Genomic DNA, 12,452 nt, shown 5'->3' with positions numbered 1-12,452 from the left:
CCAAGTTTAATATTTTGTATCCATTCTTTTTGATTACTTTCAAGGACTAAGAATTAAAAGAATTCAAATTGTTGGCAAAAACATTACCACTTTTCTCTCGTTTTTCTTAAATTGCCAATCTTGTTTGGCCACTTTTTAAAACTTTTCTGCAACTGAACTTTTAATTGTAGAATTTCGGTTTTATGGACTATTTAATTTAGGGACTAAGTTGATGTTTGATTCATTTCTGAACAATTTAGTGCTACTATTTTGTTAATAGCGACGCTTTGTTTCGGTTCGTACTCCTGGAGAACAGTAAAGATTACTCTAAGATTCCAATTTTTCCGCATTTCGCTTCAAGTTGTTTTTTAAATTACGTCCAGTCTGTTGCATCCATTTATTTATTAGCAACAATATTCATATCCAAATATTACCTTCCTCTAAAAACCAAAAATTTGCTCACGTTTATAAACAAAAACATTCGAGTGAAAAAGTTTTTCTTCGTTTTTGTCTTAAAAAGTTTGTGTATGAAATATGGATCCACACCAAACCACATACGTAGTCTTAAAAACATATCACAAAACTCTGGGAGTTCGTGTTGATTACTTACTTTATGATAAGACGAAAAAAAATGATGAATGCACAACGTTTTTGTCTGAAGATATTCTGAAAATCGCTGAAAGATATAAAATTTAACAATGAGAATGCATTAAAATTTTTTGTAAAAATGAAATAATTTTGAAATAGTAATTTATGACTTTGCTAGCCCGGTTAATGTCTTCACTTAAAGAAAGTGAACTTTTTATGTTCACAAAAAGAAACTTCAAGAAAAACTTTAGTGAACACGGTTGTTAAATTCTGTACAATTAGACGGGACAGAAGTTCTTTTGAACCTATCTAGATCACAGTGTCTGTGATACCCTATCCCTTTCTGAACCCTGATGTATTTTCTATCATCAGGACCGAATCTTTCTGATTTCCTTCCCTTATTGAACAAAAGAAAATATATAAAGGTTTTATGTTTATATATTCATAAAAGAGAAAGAGAAACATTCTGATTGTTTGCAAGATGTCTCTTAATATGGTTTAAGGCAAACTTTGCTCCGGAGGTAAGAAATGTTCCTTCTTATAAAAACAGAGTTCTCATCTTCTTGATTCCAAATATAATTAATTGTAAGAAATCCTCCAAGATTTGATAGGTTTCATGAAACATCGTAGTATGAAGAAAAGAAATATTTCTTATTATTATTATTATTAATGTTCACGAACAGACAAAATATATATAATTGTATAATTATGATACTTGAATAGCAACAATTTTAAATAAAATTTTTTACTTACAGAAAAAAGTATATAAATACTAAATTCTCTAAAATATACATGTCCACACATATACACACAAAAAGACAAAGTTTTTATTCGTGTCTTTAAATTACAAAAAGTTAAAGGTAACGAAGTCACTAGCTCTGGTGGGGTGGTTTTAGCAGAAAACTTGAGTAAATAAAGTATATTTACTAAATCTGTATATAAAAACAAGAGCATTGTAAGTCGAGGTGAACTTAAAGGCCGAAGTACTCCCGCTTAGAATCTTCACTAAAATATTTACATTCCTTAATAATTACTGCCTGTTCCGCTACACAGGGGCGTATCTCATCTAAAATAAACAAATCATAAACAGTGGTTTTATTTTCAGCCGGTTTCGAGAAAACAGTAAATTTTTGATCCTTCACGGTTATTTACCATAAAAATGGCCTTATGAAGTAAGAGTTAAGACGTAGCAGCCCACATTTAATTTACATCCTGTATATTACATCGAACAGCTAGTACATTGGTGATAATTTGCGGAAAAATCAGTGTAAAGGAAGGAAAGGCTTTTTTTATTGAAGCGAAGCATGATTGTGGTCGTTGGCTAAAATTTTGAATAAGCAAATCGCAGAAAAAGATCTTTTGCGTATCTCTAACGATCAATGACCGTAGTAATAACGCGAGCCGAACTGACGGCTTCAGTTCTACATAGCTGGACTATTAATGATTAATATTGACGGTAATAATAATTTAAAGAGAAGAGACATTGTAAAGTAGACAATTGTTGAATAAAGTCGCACTCGAGGGCGGTTTATAACCTCCCCAGTAACACTGCTTGCCTCCAACATTACAAGTACTTGTAAATTAATCTGTTTGTGGATGAAAGATTGTGCAGGTCATGAAGAATGGAACGTTAAGTAGGCCTGGAGTTCTTATATAGGGTGGGCAAGTTATTTGGGGGATAGAAAGACTGACAATCCGGCTCGCTTAACAACTAGCACACCTATCATGCGACATACAGAACCCATTTCAATAGCCTCTGCTGCTTGTTGCAAATCAACGAGATCAACGGCTCATGGAATCAGACGAACCTTTTTACAGAGCACAATATCCAACCTTTATGGAGAATATGTCACGAGCAGATGGCCTGATTACGATGTAATCATTAGTTTGCCATACGAAATCTTTGCGAATACCAGCGGAGAAATGCGAAGTAAAGACTAGACGCTAAACCTTGAAAAAAGAGAGATTTCTGCAACCAACATAACAAGAAGACGACACTGTAAGCCTTTTTGGTTTTCACACATTTACACATTTAGTAAAACTCAAGACAGAAAGAAAAAAACGAACTAATTCATAAATAATCTGAGAATGTAAACATTGAAGTATGATACTTCCGTTAGAGGGTCAATTAGAGCAAAAGTGCTGTCCGACGACACGTCAGTCCCGTCTCAGAAAGAGTAACTTAAAGACCACCTTAAGGAAAGAATTATCATCACTTCTCAGCATGTTCAATCAAAAATTCAATTCACTTACTATATATTTTATAGCGACCAATTTATATTATTTTTATTTACTATTATTATTAAATATTGTTATATATTTTTAATTTTTTATCACAGACTTATATAAACAATGCAAGGCTTTTCATTATATTATATTCTTGTGCTTGTAACTACGTATATATACATTGTTCATTTATTAGGAGACAAACAAATCTTGATAAAAGTTAAGAAAATTAATGAAAATATACTCGAAATAATCAATAAAAAAAAGCAAACAATTTTTGTTTTTCTTCTAGATGAAAAATATATATATGTTTGTGAAACAAAATATATATAGAGAAAGATAATTAAATTGGTAGAAGGAGTTATGATTTAGTTATGTAATGGGTGCATCGTCATCGTTCAGACTGGACACGAATACAGTGTTGTATCTTCTCAAACGTAATGAATACAATCGCTCCAGCAGTTTATATCTTCTGCTCACTAAAATTAAGGCTCCAGCGGCACCCAACAATAGGCACGGTATAAGCACCCACAATGTGCCGGATGCTCCTGAAATATTGTCATTTAGTTAGAAACTGCAGACATAAAAAACTTCATATTAAACATTTTATTTCAAAATATTAATTTAATTTTAAAACAATTTATAGCCTGACTTCAGGCTGATAGCATAATATACTATCGATTAATTCAGCACCGAACATTGTGCAAGCTTTTTGTTACTGCAAAATCTGGTTTTATTTTATTATTATTATTTTTAAATGATAAATTCAATTACGGAATGTTACTTGGCTGAACTGGCCACACAGGAAAGATGTGGTTCTTCATTTCCTTTGTCATAACACTAAAATAATTTATCCTTAAGGTTCGAATCTCAACCATTGTTTAGAAAGCGGCCTTTTAATATATATGTATTTAAAATATATATAGTATATATATTTTTTCCAATATTTTAATATTAAACTATAAAAAATTAAACCAATCAAAAGATAATGTTTTCCTCCACCAATCGGAGGTAGGGTCAGGTTTACACAACCAACCTCAGATGATAGATGAATGAAAATCTCAAAAGGTTTTAATCCAGCATACCACAACACACTAAACTACTTTTCCAATCAAAATAACGTTAAGTTTTCCAGAAAATGATGGTGCCATTCCATTTTTATAAGAGATGGTAGCTTAAATGAAATAGATTTTCGAGCGTACGATTCGCTAGGTTCTGCTTTCATTTCCTTAGACATATGGTAACAAAAGGAGTAGCATACGGTTCTTTAAGTTAGTATCTTGACCGCAATAGTGTAGCAACCGCTAATTTTCGCAACTAGACCTTAGGTACCTTGAGCCAGAATAATTACAAAAAATTATGAAAAATATTTGCGAAATGGCTAACAAAAATATTTTATTTAATAAAATTATTGAGTAGATTTCAAAATTGTAGAATATGTAATATACATATACTTTATTTTTATTGTATTTCATGAAATTATACACTAAGAAATCGTACATACATTCACAATCAATACCTTTTAAGTATAGATCAGTTAAAAAAAAAAAAGTACAAGAAATTAGGTTGGGGCACCGCTGACAAAAAATATTTATTGAATACTTTTAGCATAGATATAACTTCAATTGTCTTTGGCGAAATAAAACAAGAAAAAATTGATAAAGGATACACAAAAAATAAATTAAATATCTGCATTTATCCCATTATTTACACATACACTCATGACGGTCACTTTATTTTAATGGTACAAAAGAGTTGAATAAATCTAGTAAAATTATCAACCCAGGAAATCATACTCATCAACGAGTGGTATGGAGATTACAACAGTGACAGGAAGAAATGTTTTGGCAAATGAAATAGATTTGCTAACTATTCACTAACCGATTCTATTCTATAAATGAAACACACATCAAAAATGACCTACACTAAGAAAAATTCTAAAGGAAGAAAACTAAAAAAAGGAGATTGCATATGAGACAGAATTTTTGGTAATATCTTGTTCTCAGGAATTTAAAATATCCGCTTTAGATAATTGAATAAAATCAGTCTTTATCTCAAAATTCCCAATTGTCTCAGCACAAACTTGATAAAATAAAGTTAAAAACAGAAAAATTGCGAACATACTTGGTAACTCTAGGATGCAAAAAAAAATCTGTTTTTTTTTTATTGGTTTACTTGAATGAGCATTAAAAAACAAAACTTGGTTCTTTCCTCAAAGTACAGTCAATTGTTTATTAACTACTTCAATCCAACTTTTTGGCCAGTAATTCAATTTCTGTTTAGTTACACTAAAGTATTTGAAGAAAGACTTTATTGAATTCTTCGCAGCACAAATTCAATTCTAGTGAATTCAACCTGCTTTTATCACCTCTTCGTAGCAAACATTTTATTCCCCAAAAAAATGAGCAAATATTGAGCTATAATTAGGGTGAGAACCGCTAGCTTATTAATTGTGGAGATAGTGTGACGCAAAAACTGTTAAAATGATCCTTGTTCTATTATGACGCGAAAGAATAAATTGCTTTTTAGTTGGTTTAAGAGGAGTACTTTTCGGCAAGAACAGTATGTACTCTACCCAACTATACTGTGACAGCTTGTTCTTTTGGGAAACCAACTAAATGTACCAAAGCTTCATGTTCCATCACATACAAAGCATTATCTTTTGCACAAACTTTTTCCCTATGGGGCGAAGGAAGAACAGACTAATCTGGTATAACTTTTTTTTTTTTAAGTTGTTAATTAATAAATCATTCAATTTTATCGTAACAATTCATTTGAATTAAAAATTTAAGACAAACTTTTAAACACATAGCAACCCTCGTAGGGGAAAGTGAGACATCTTTTAGGAACCTTTCCGTCATTAAGTGCACATTTATGGTAGATTGAGAGATTCCTGCAAGTTTTCTAATCTAGTTCCAGGATCAACTACTAAGAAAACAGTCGGGTCAGAAGATCGTTCTAGCTCCGTCCTTGCCTTACATTCGAAGCTAATACCTACTTCTCTGAAATGCTTAAATCAATACTGGGCAGCCCGATTCTTTCAACTTAACCAATTACTCGAGTGCAGCTACTGCCTTTAAAAAAAAAAAAAATCTAAATTCTTTAAACTTAATTCTCTCATTTGATATTTTTTTAATCTAATCACACGATCGAAACTCGACTAAATACTGTTACTTAAAACAGTGAATGTCAAGTAATCGGTTCAAAATCAACACTGTGTATACATAAATAATCCAATCAATTGAAAGAAAAAACGCAAAGCTTTTTGTTACAACAAATTTTGTTTTGCAAAAGAGTATGTCTTAAGCGTTATCATTTTTTTTTGTGTTAGTAAAATGTGATCTACATTAAAAGTACCCCATATTTTACATAAAGTTCGAATATCGATTCTTTAGCTAACGAGGTTTCTAAATGTAATGTCTGGTCGAAAACATTAGCAAATTAGAAATAAATCATGAATAACATACCTCCAGTACTATGAGGATCAGGGCTTACAATTGCAGATGAAGAAGTTGGAGTCAATTCTTCAATACTTTCAGGATTCAAAACGCACCTATTATTTTGGAATATATAATTTCTCTTACACACACAATGACCTTCAGATTTACTATTTTCTACTTCTGTACAGGTTTCATGATCGTTACACTCTGGATCAAGCAGTGAACAATTTCCTAAAAAATATTTAAATGATTACACAGATAGTATACAATAATTTTTCAGAGAAACTATAATTAAGTTAACGACAATTACTTACTCTGAGAATGGGAGAGTACACAGGAAATTTGTAAATGATAAATTAACCAGGAAATGAGAAATGCGAAAAAGTTTTCTCTATTCAGCTTCATACTGTACGTATCTAGAGGTATTTTAGTACAATATGAGCTTAAGCATTAAAATAAAAATTGATAGAATAATATTTAATTACACATACAGGTACAGTATTAATGTAAAAATACAGCACAGTCAATATTTGCTCAACCCAACGCTACATTATCTTCCCAGAGACTAGAAACACGACCGACTCACTGATTAGCAATAAATGTTGTCTCTCTTATCTTTGAAGTTCAAACACATGGTATGTACCAATACTAACAACTTCGCAGATTTAAATTCGCATAATTCGTACTAGAATTGTTCTTCACTTGATTTACAAACTCTAATAAATATTTCAGTGACAAAATTTCATCCATTCTCATGTAGAAAATGTTAATTATTAAAACTTGGTTATCAATTCCAGAGAAATCATTCATTTAAAAAATATTAATCTAAAAACGAAAACTATATTTTTGTAATAAAAATACAAATAAAACTTATAGAAAACATATTAATTGAATGATGATAATTTTATAATTCAGCTTAAAACAAAATTGACTGAATTTCAACTGATAGAGTCAGCGTTGATTGCTGTAATGGTGGTTGTTGGTGAAGGCTGGGAGTGCTTGATTTGATGAAAATTTTCAGCAGTGATTATGAGTAGAAGTAGTTCGTATTTTCGTATCAATAATATTTCTAAAATTTATTTAATTTAGTGCAAGATTATTAAGCATGATGCCTTTGTTTTATAATACTACTTCAAGTGTAAATTCAATAATTTTATACGTCTTCAATAAATGGAATCGTGAAAGGGAACTAAAAATATTTTAAATGTTTAATGTTTATCAAATTAAAATTTTCAAATTTATTTGAATTGCTCTGACCTTTTTTGAGTGTTTAATTCTGTATTAAAATTTTTAATTTTGGCCCTCAAGAAATTAATTGCAATTAAAAGTATTAACTAACCAACCCAGTAGGTAAGTTTAGTTTAGTCGTTTAAAATAATAAATCCATATTTACTATTAATCTTACTCTCATTCTAATGAAAAGCTATAAAATGGATGTTTTAAATTAACCCAAGTGTCTGGCAACGTAAATTCTTGTTTTGTGACAATGAAGTGAATGAAAGGGAAGATCATGGCAAAGGATATGGACAGTTTTCTTGGACTCTTGTCCACAACGGATACCAAACAGAAATTAATTATTGGATTTGAATTGTTAACATATCTACAGAATGGATCGTCCATTGAATGTCAAGATATTGGACATGTTGTAGACAGTTTACTGCCATGGATACAGAGTAGTAACTTTAAGGTTAGTTTGAAATATTTTATTAATTTCATTATTGGGTATTAAGAATTCTTCAAAAATAGTGTAAGGTTCATTTTTATTCAACAAATACATAAATAATTGTGAGTTTTTATAAGTACAGAATCTTTCTATAGGTTAGTTATCGTTGTTTTTTCTTTTTCTTTTTAAGAAAAGGACTTATAATGAAAATAAAGTTTTTAATACTAATGAAACTTAGTTTATAAAAAGCCGTTATTTCAATAATCTAACTATCTGACACGGTTAACGTTTTCCTCTTTATGATTATTTTAAATTAAAAAATTCTGAATCTAAAAAAAAATATCGAAATTTGGTAAATAAAAAGAAATAATTTTGTGTAGGGGATCACAGAAAAAAGTGTGGGCTTTTCTGCCCACAGCCCATTATGAACTGCCCATTTTGTGGCAATAAACACTTCAAGGATAAACATTATTCGTAGGAATACTATCTAGGCCATAAGACCATCTTCTTGTTTAAGCAAAAATATTTATTATAAAACGAATTTATAATTATTTTTTTTGGTAATTTAATTCACACAATAAGTGTTGTTAACATATGTTCTCTGGATGCATACAAAGAACTATGTACTTTTTAAATAACCTGTTTTAACATGTGTTGTCTTACTTTTTTTTTACCCTATAAGAGGCAGTAATGCATTTTCGCTGATTTCCGATAACGTTATTCACCGGAAATAGTTGTTTTGAATCTGAAAAAGTAGTTTTCTATTATGGTCTGTGTGTTATTCGTTTCTTGCTCTAAAATGTCTCCTAAAATATGGAGGGAGCTCCACACTCCATATTTTGAGTACCCTTATATGGCCCGTTCTTGACCTAGCGATCAAAATCACTCATAAGTAATACTATAAAAGTGATATTTTTACGATTGGCCCAACAATTTTATTGTAACACATTGCACTTATCTACATAGTAGATACAAAACCATTGTTTCCCAAATTATACCAAGAAAATTTAATTAGGACCCCTCTTGAGAGGTGTGAGTATACATACGAGATTTTGAATTAAGTGTATCATTAATGGGCAGAATACGTCCGCCTTTGGATTCGTTGGACTTGAATCAATTCCAGGGTTGGAATCGATTACAACAACTCGTTCACTGATTCCAGTACGTATGTACCTTATATATAGGGAATCAAATTTTTTAGATCTTCGTCGGTAATGAGATCTGAAAATTTCTTCTTCCTTTAACTCCTAAAATACTCTACTTTTGAAGTTCATATTTTAGTCAAATATGAAGCTAAGTTTTGTCCATATTTGAGTAAAAAATTCGTACAGTTGGGTTATCCTATTTTAAATTTTTGTATCCACACCGTTTCTGTTCTTTTTTCCCCCAAGATATTTATTAAGGTTTCGTTAAATGATAATTTCGCTTCAGAGGCTAATAAGTGACTCATATGTGTTTGAAGAAGTGAAGTACATTCGTTCGTTTCCGATATTCTGTGGATATATTTTCTATTGGAGTAGTTTTATTGAAATTAAAGGAATATCTTGTAAGCTTTACTTTTGTCACAATTTCCCGAAGAAGTAGCAGGATTGAGGCTAAAATTGGACGGAAGGTAAGGTTAATTGGTACAATAAGAAGGTAATACTATGCATTCGTTCTAGTAACTAAGGAAGTTCTGAACGCAAACCCTTCAGCCCTTTTGGCTTTAAAGCGGGAGAAGTACATAATACTATATTTTTTGAAAGTCAGAAAATGTGTCCTCTGAATGTGCTACGGTAGTTGATGAGTCCAGCTTCGGAGACGAGGCAATAATCTGACATCCTATCAGATTGCGTAGTAATTGCTATTTCGATGTGAAGCATTCGGCTCTTGGAGTCTGGAAAAGGAAATGCAAAAACACCTGATGGAATGACGTGGGCCTGATACAAACTTAGTCGCTGCGACGTAATATGTCTCTTATAGCTGCAGAAGCTGTGAAAGCTTATTCTTATCTTACCTTTGGTGATTATAGTTTTTTTTTTTGGACTAAAGAGGGCTGAAAGTAATTTTGAAAACTACGAAGTTTTCTGTCAGAAGAATTCGGAGTAAGAGAAAAATTTGAGCCTTTTCTTTTTGGGTTCTATTAACTATTAATATTTTTTTTGTAATAATAGCCTTAAATGTTATCTCTGAAACAACTTATTAAAAGAAGTCAAATTGGTGATTTCTTTTTTACACTAAATCATACTGATTGACTTGGTGGTTATTAACAAACCAAGGCTAGTCCGTAAACAATAATATAATCAAGTCAGCGGCGCTAATAATAAATATAAATTGAAGTGACGTGCATTGAACTGAGACAGTGGTTTATTAAAGGAAGTTTAGTGATTCCACCGCATTGCAGTATGGTGGTCTACTTAACCTGAGTTTACTTCTTTACTCTTGCAACTATTCCGAAATAATTAAAAAATTAGAATAATTATTTTACTTTAGGAAAATTAAAAGTAAATTTTGATTTTGTCATTTACTGTGCTTTCTGATAGATCTCGTAGACTTAAATTTCAGTTTTTGCTCGTAAGAGCTGTTATTGTCAATTATATCCGTGCAGATTGTCTATTTTTGTTCTTATTGGAAATAGCTTTTTGAGTTCCCTTGAGTTAATTCTTTCTTTTTTTTTTAATTAAAAAAAAGGTATATCCACCATTGTTTAAATCCAAAAAATCATTGAAAGTTTTACGTTTTATTATGATTCAGAAATTATCAGAGCATAGGAAAATGGTTTTAATCAAAATCGGTCAGCTGAAATACCATCTTAATAAAACAATTTGATTATGGTTCTCCCGAAACCAGCCCTATCAATTTTCTGAAATTTTGGAAAAGTGGTTGGCATACATAAAATGCTGTTTAACTTGAATTTGTTGAAACATTTTCCAAGGGAATAAGCCTACTTGGACTTGGGACTTGAGTTAAGTGACAAGAGGGAAACTCTTTCAAGAAAATGTTTAAAACAGTCCAATGCTGCTGGTTTGGATTATTTTCTAGAATCTTTTACCGCTTAGGCCAGCTGAGGTGAAGCTGGCAAATTTCTTACATTTATAGTCTTGTTAAAACAGCAGTGGACTTTAGTAGCGAACAGCCTCTGAATAAATCTCTTAAAATACTAAAGATAGTCCACAAAAAGCTGAATTCGATAAACTAACTGAATATTGTTTATATTGAAGAATTAAATTCTGCAAAAAATTGTTATATAATTAGTGATCTGTTGGAGGTAAAGAAAATGTTAAAGTAGTCGACCAATAATACGTGTACGTGTGCGTGTGAATTAGTTTAAGAAAATCGTTGGAACCATTTTCGACTAAATTGAAAATTCTTGTGTCAAGTTGTGCTTTCGGTGGACTTTGGTCGTTAAGTTATGCACAAATTCCTTGGAGAATGTAGTTTCTTAGGAGCAAGACAACCAAGTACAACGTAATTTCCGGCAATTTTTCGGCCTTGAGCTATTTTCTCACGCATCACAGACATTTTCTCAAATCCACTTTTCTTTTTTTGACCCTGTGGCCTCAAAACTGATAGACCGTGAGAAAATTCGTTATCGAAAATTGACAAGAACGCAGCCATTTCCTTTCTAGGGATTGGAAACTTTTCCAGCTTCATTTAAATTAATCTAGGTGTAATAAAATAAATAAATAAATAAAGTACTGGTCATCCAATTATATAAGTTTTCATTCAATTCTTTATTCTAGGATTTTATGACAAAATCGAACATTGAATGCAAAAAATTGTAGTAAGCGGATTGCTGGTGTCTGCTATCCTGCTTTCCTGTACATGTATGTCTTGGGGATGTAATGCGAAGGTCATTTTCAAGGAGGAAGGAATTTCACCCGTCAGCTGTTAAGGGAGTTGATTTGATAAAGGCAAGGTGTGTCCATGCGAAAGTCCTCCTGCGTATGTTATTAGAGTGGGATATGTCGGCGCTTAAGATGTTCTCCATCGTCATCAAATTAGTTCAGAACAACTGCTGGTGAGATGCTGCTAGAGAACATCAATCACGTTGTTCGAAACTCGGCCATTTGTTAGACGATGTATTTATACTATGGTGACGTTGAAGCATGAATACATTTTTGAGTAACAGAAAGTTGTTAGAGTGTTCTTACCATTTCTCGTCATGGAAGGAGATATTGAGTTGTTGCGAAACGTCAAGATCATTTGCATGTAAAGTAGCTACATTCCTTAAATAAATATACCAGCCATTTTGGTATATTTTCTCAAAATTTGAAATCTGGTGAAATTGATCGCCGACATCTTGCAAACTGTACTGAAAAGAGCCTCTATATTTTACAATTGATCCTTTGTGATGTACATATTTGTTTAAAAGTGGTTATTTGAATAGAAGGCATTGTTCTGTGTGTAGATTATTCTTCTATTAGAGATGTGCCATGTTTTATTGATCAAGATTGCCTGACTAGATCATCTATCAGACGAGTAATTTTTCTTCTGGGCTGCAGTTTTTGTTCTGTAGACTGCTAAATATCAAACTTTTTTTTCCCTTATTTAAGCTTTCATTATTTTTATGACGT

The 12,452-nt window shown here is 31.5% G+C and overlaps 2 protein-coding genes across 17 annotated transcripts in view; one reads left to right on the top strand and one right to left on the bottom strand.

Moving 5' to 3' along the window:
• Positions 1 to 1,212: 1,212 nt before the first annotated feature.
• LOC141459813 (uncharacterized) lies at positions 1,213 to 6,982 on the bottom strand. Its single transcript, XM_074139326.1, has 4 exons — positions 6,725 to 6,982; positions 6,548 to 6,649; positions 6,261 to 6,464; positions 1,213 to 3,341 (listed from the first exon to the last, which is right to left on the bottom strand). Exons 2-4 carry the CDS (start codon positions 6,636 to 6,638, stop codon positions 3,166 to 3,168), a joined length of 471 nt encoding a protein of 156 aa, XP_073995427.1. The 5' UTR covers positions 6,639 to 6,649; positions 6,725 to 6,982; the 3' UTR covers positions 1,213 to 3,165.
• Positions 6,983 to 7,182: 200 nt separating this feature from the next.
• The window catches only part of chb (CLIP-associating protein), an 84,853-nt gene continuing 79,583 nt past the window's right edge, over positions 7,183 to 12,452 (top strand). For 10 of the 16 annotated variants that reach the window (XM_074139248.1, XM_074139246.1, XM_074139244.1 and 7 more), the window contains exon 1: positions 7,183 to 7,920. In XM_074139248.1, coding sequence (XP_073995349.1) covers positions 7,729 to 7,920 — 192 coding nt within the window. In that variant the 5' untranslated portion in view covers positions 7,183 to 7,728. The remainder of the gene's footprint in view (positions 7,921 to 12,452) is intronic. The other 6 variants (XM_074139238.1, XM_074139235.1, XM_074139242.1 and 3 more) reach the window with 4 other exon arrangements.

This window comes from Rhodnius prolixus, unplaced genomic scaffold, assembly GCF_049639745.1.
Source record: "Rhodnius prolixus isolate KJV_2025 unplaced genomic scaffold, Rpr scaffold_23, whole genome shotgun sequence".
NCBI lineage: Eukaryota > Metazoa > Arthropoda > Insecta > Hemiptera > Reduviidae > Rhodnius > Rhodnius prolixus.
The sequence above is the reverse complement of the archived record's forward strand: the minus strand, read 5'-3'. Positions and strand labels throughout refer to the sequence as shown.

What these genes read in the sequence shown, in the direction of transcription:
- LOC141459813 (XM_074139326.1), bottom strand. Translation starts at nt 6,638, where the DNA reads ATGAAGCTGAATAGAGAAAACTTTTTCGCATTTCTCATTTCCTGGTTA. An exon ending in TGTACTCTCCCATTCTCAGA is followed by an intron (nt 6,465 to 6,547) that starts GTAAGTAATTGT and finishes AATATTTTTTAG; the next exon opens with GAAATTGTTCACTGCTTGAT. An exon ending in TGATCCTCATAGTACTGGAG is followed by an intron (nt 3,342 to 6,260) that starts GTATGTTATTCA and finishes ACAATATTTCAG; the next exon opens with GAGCATCCGGCACATTGTGG.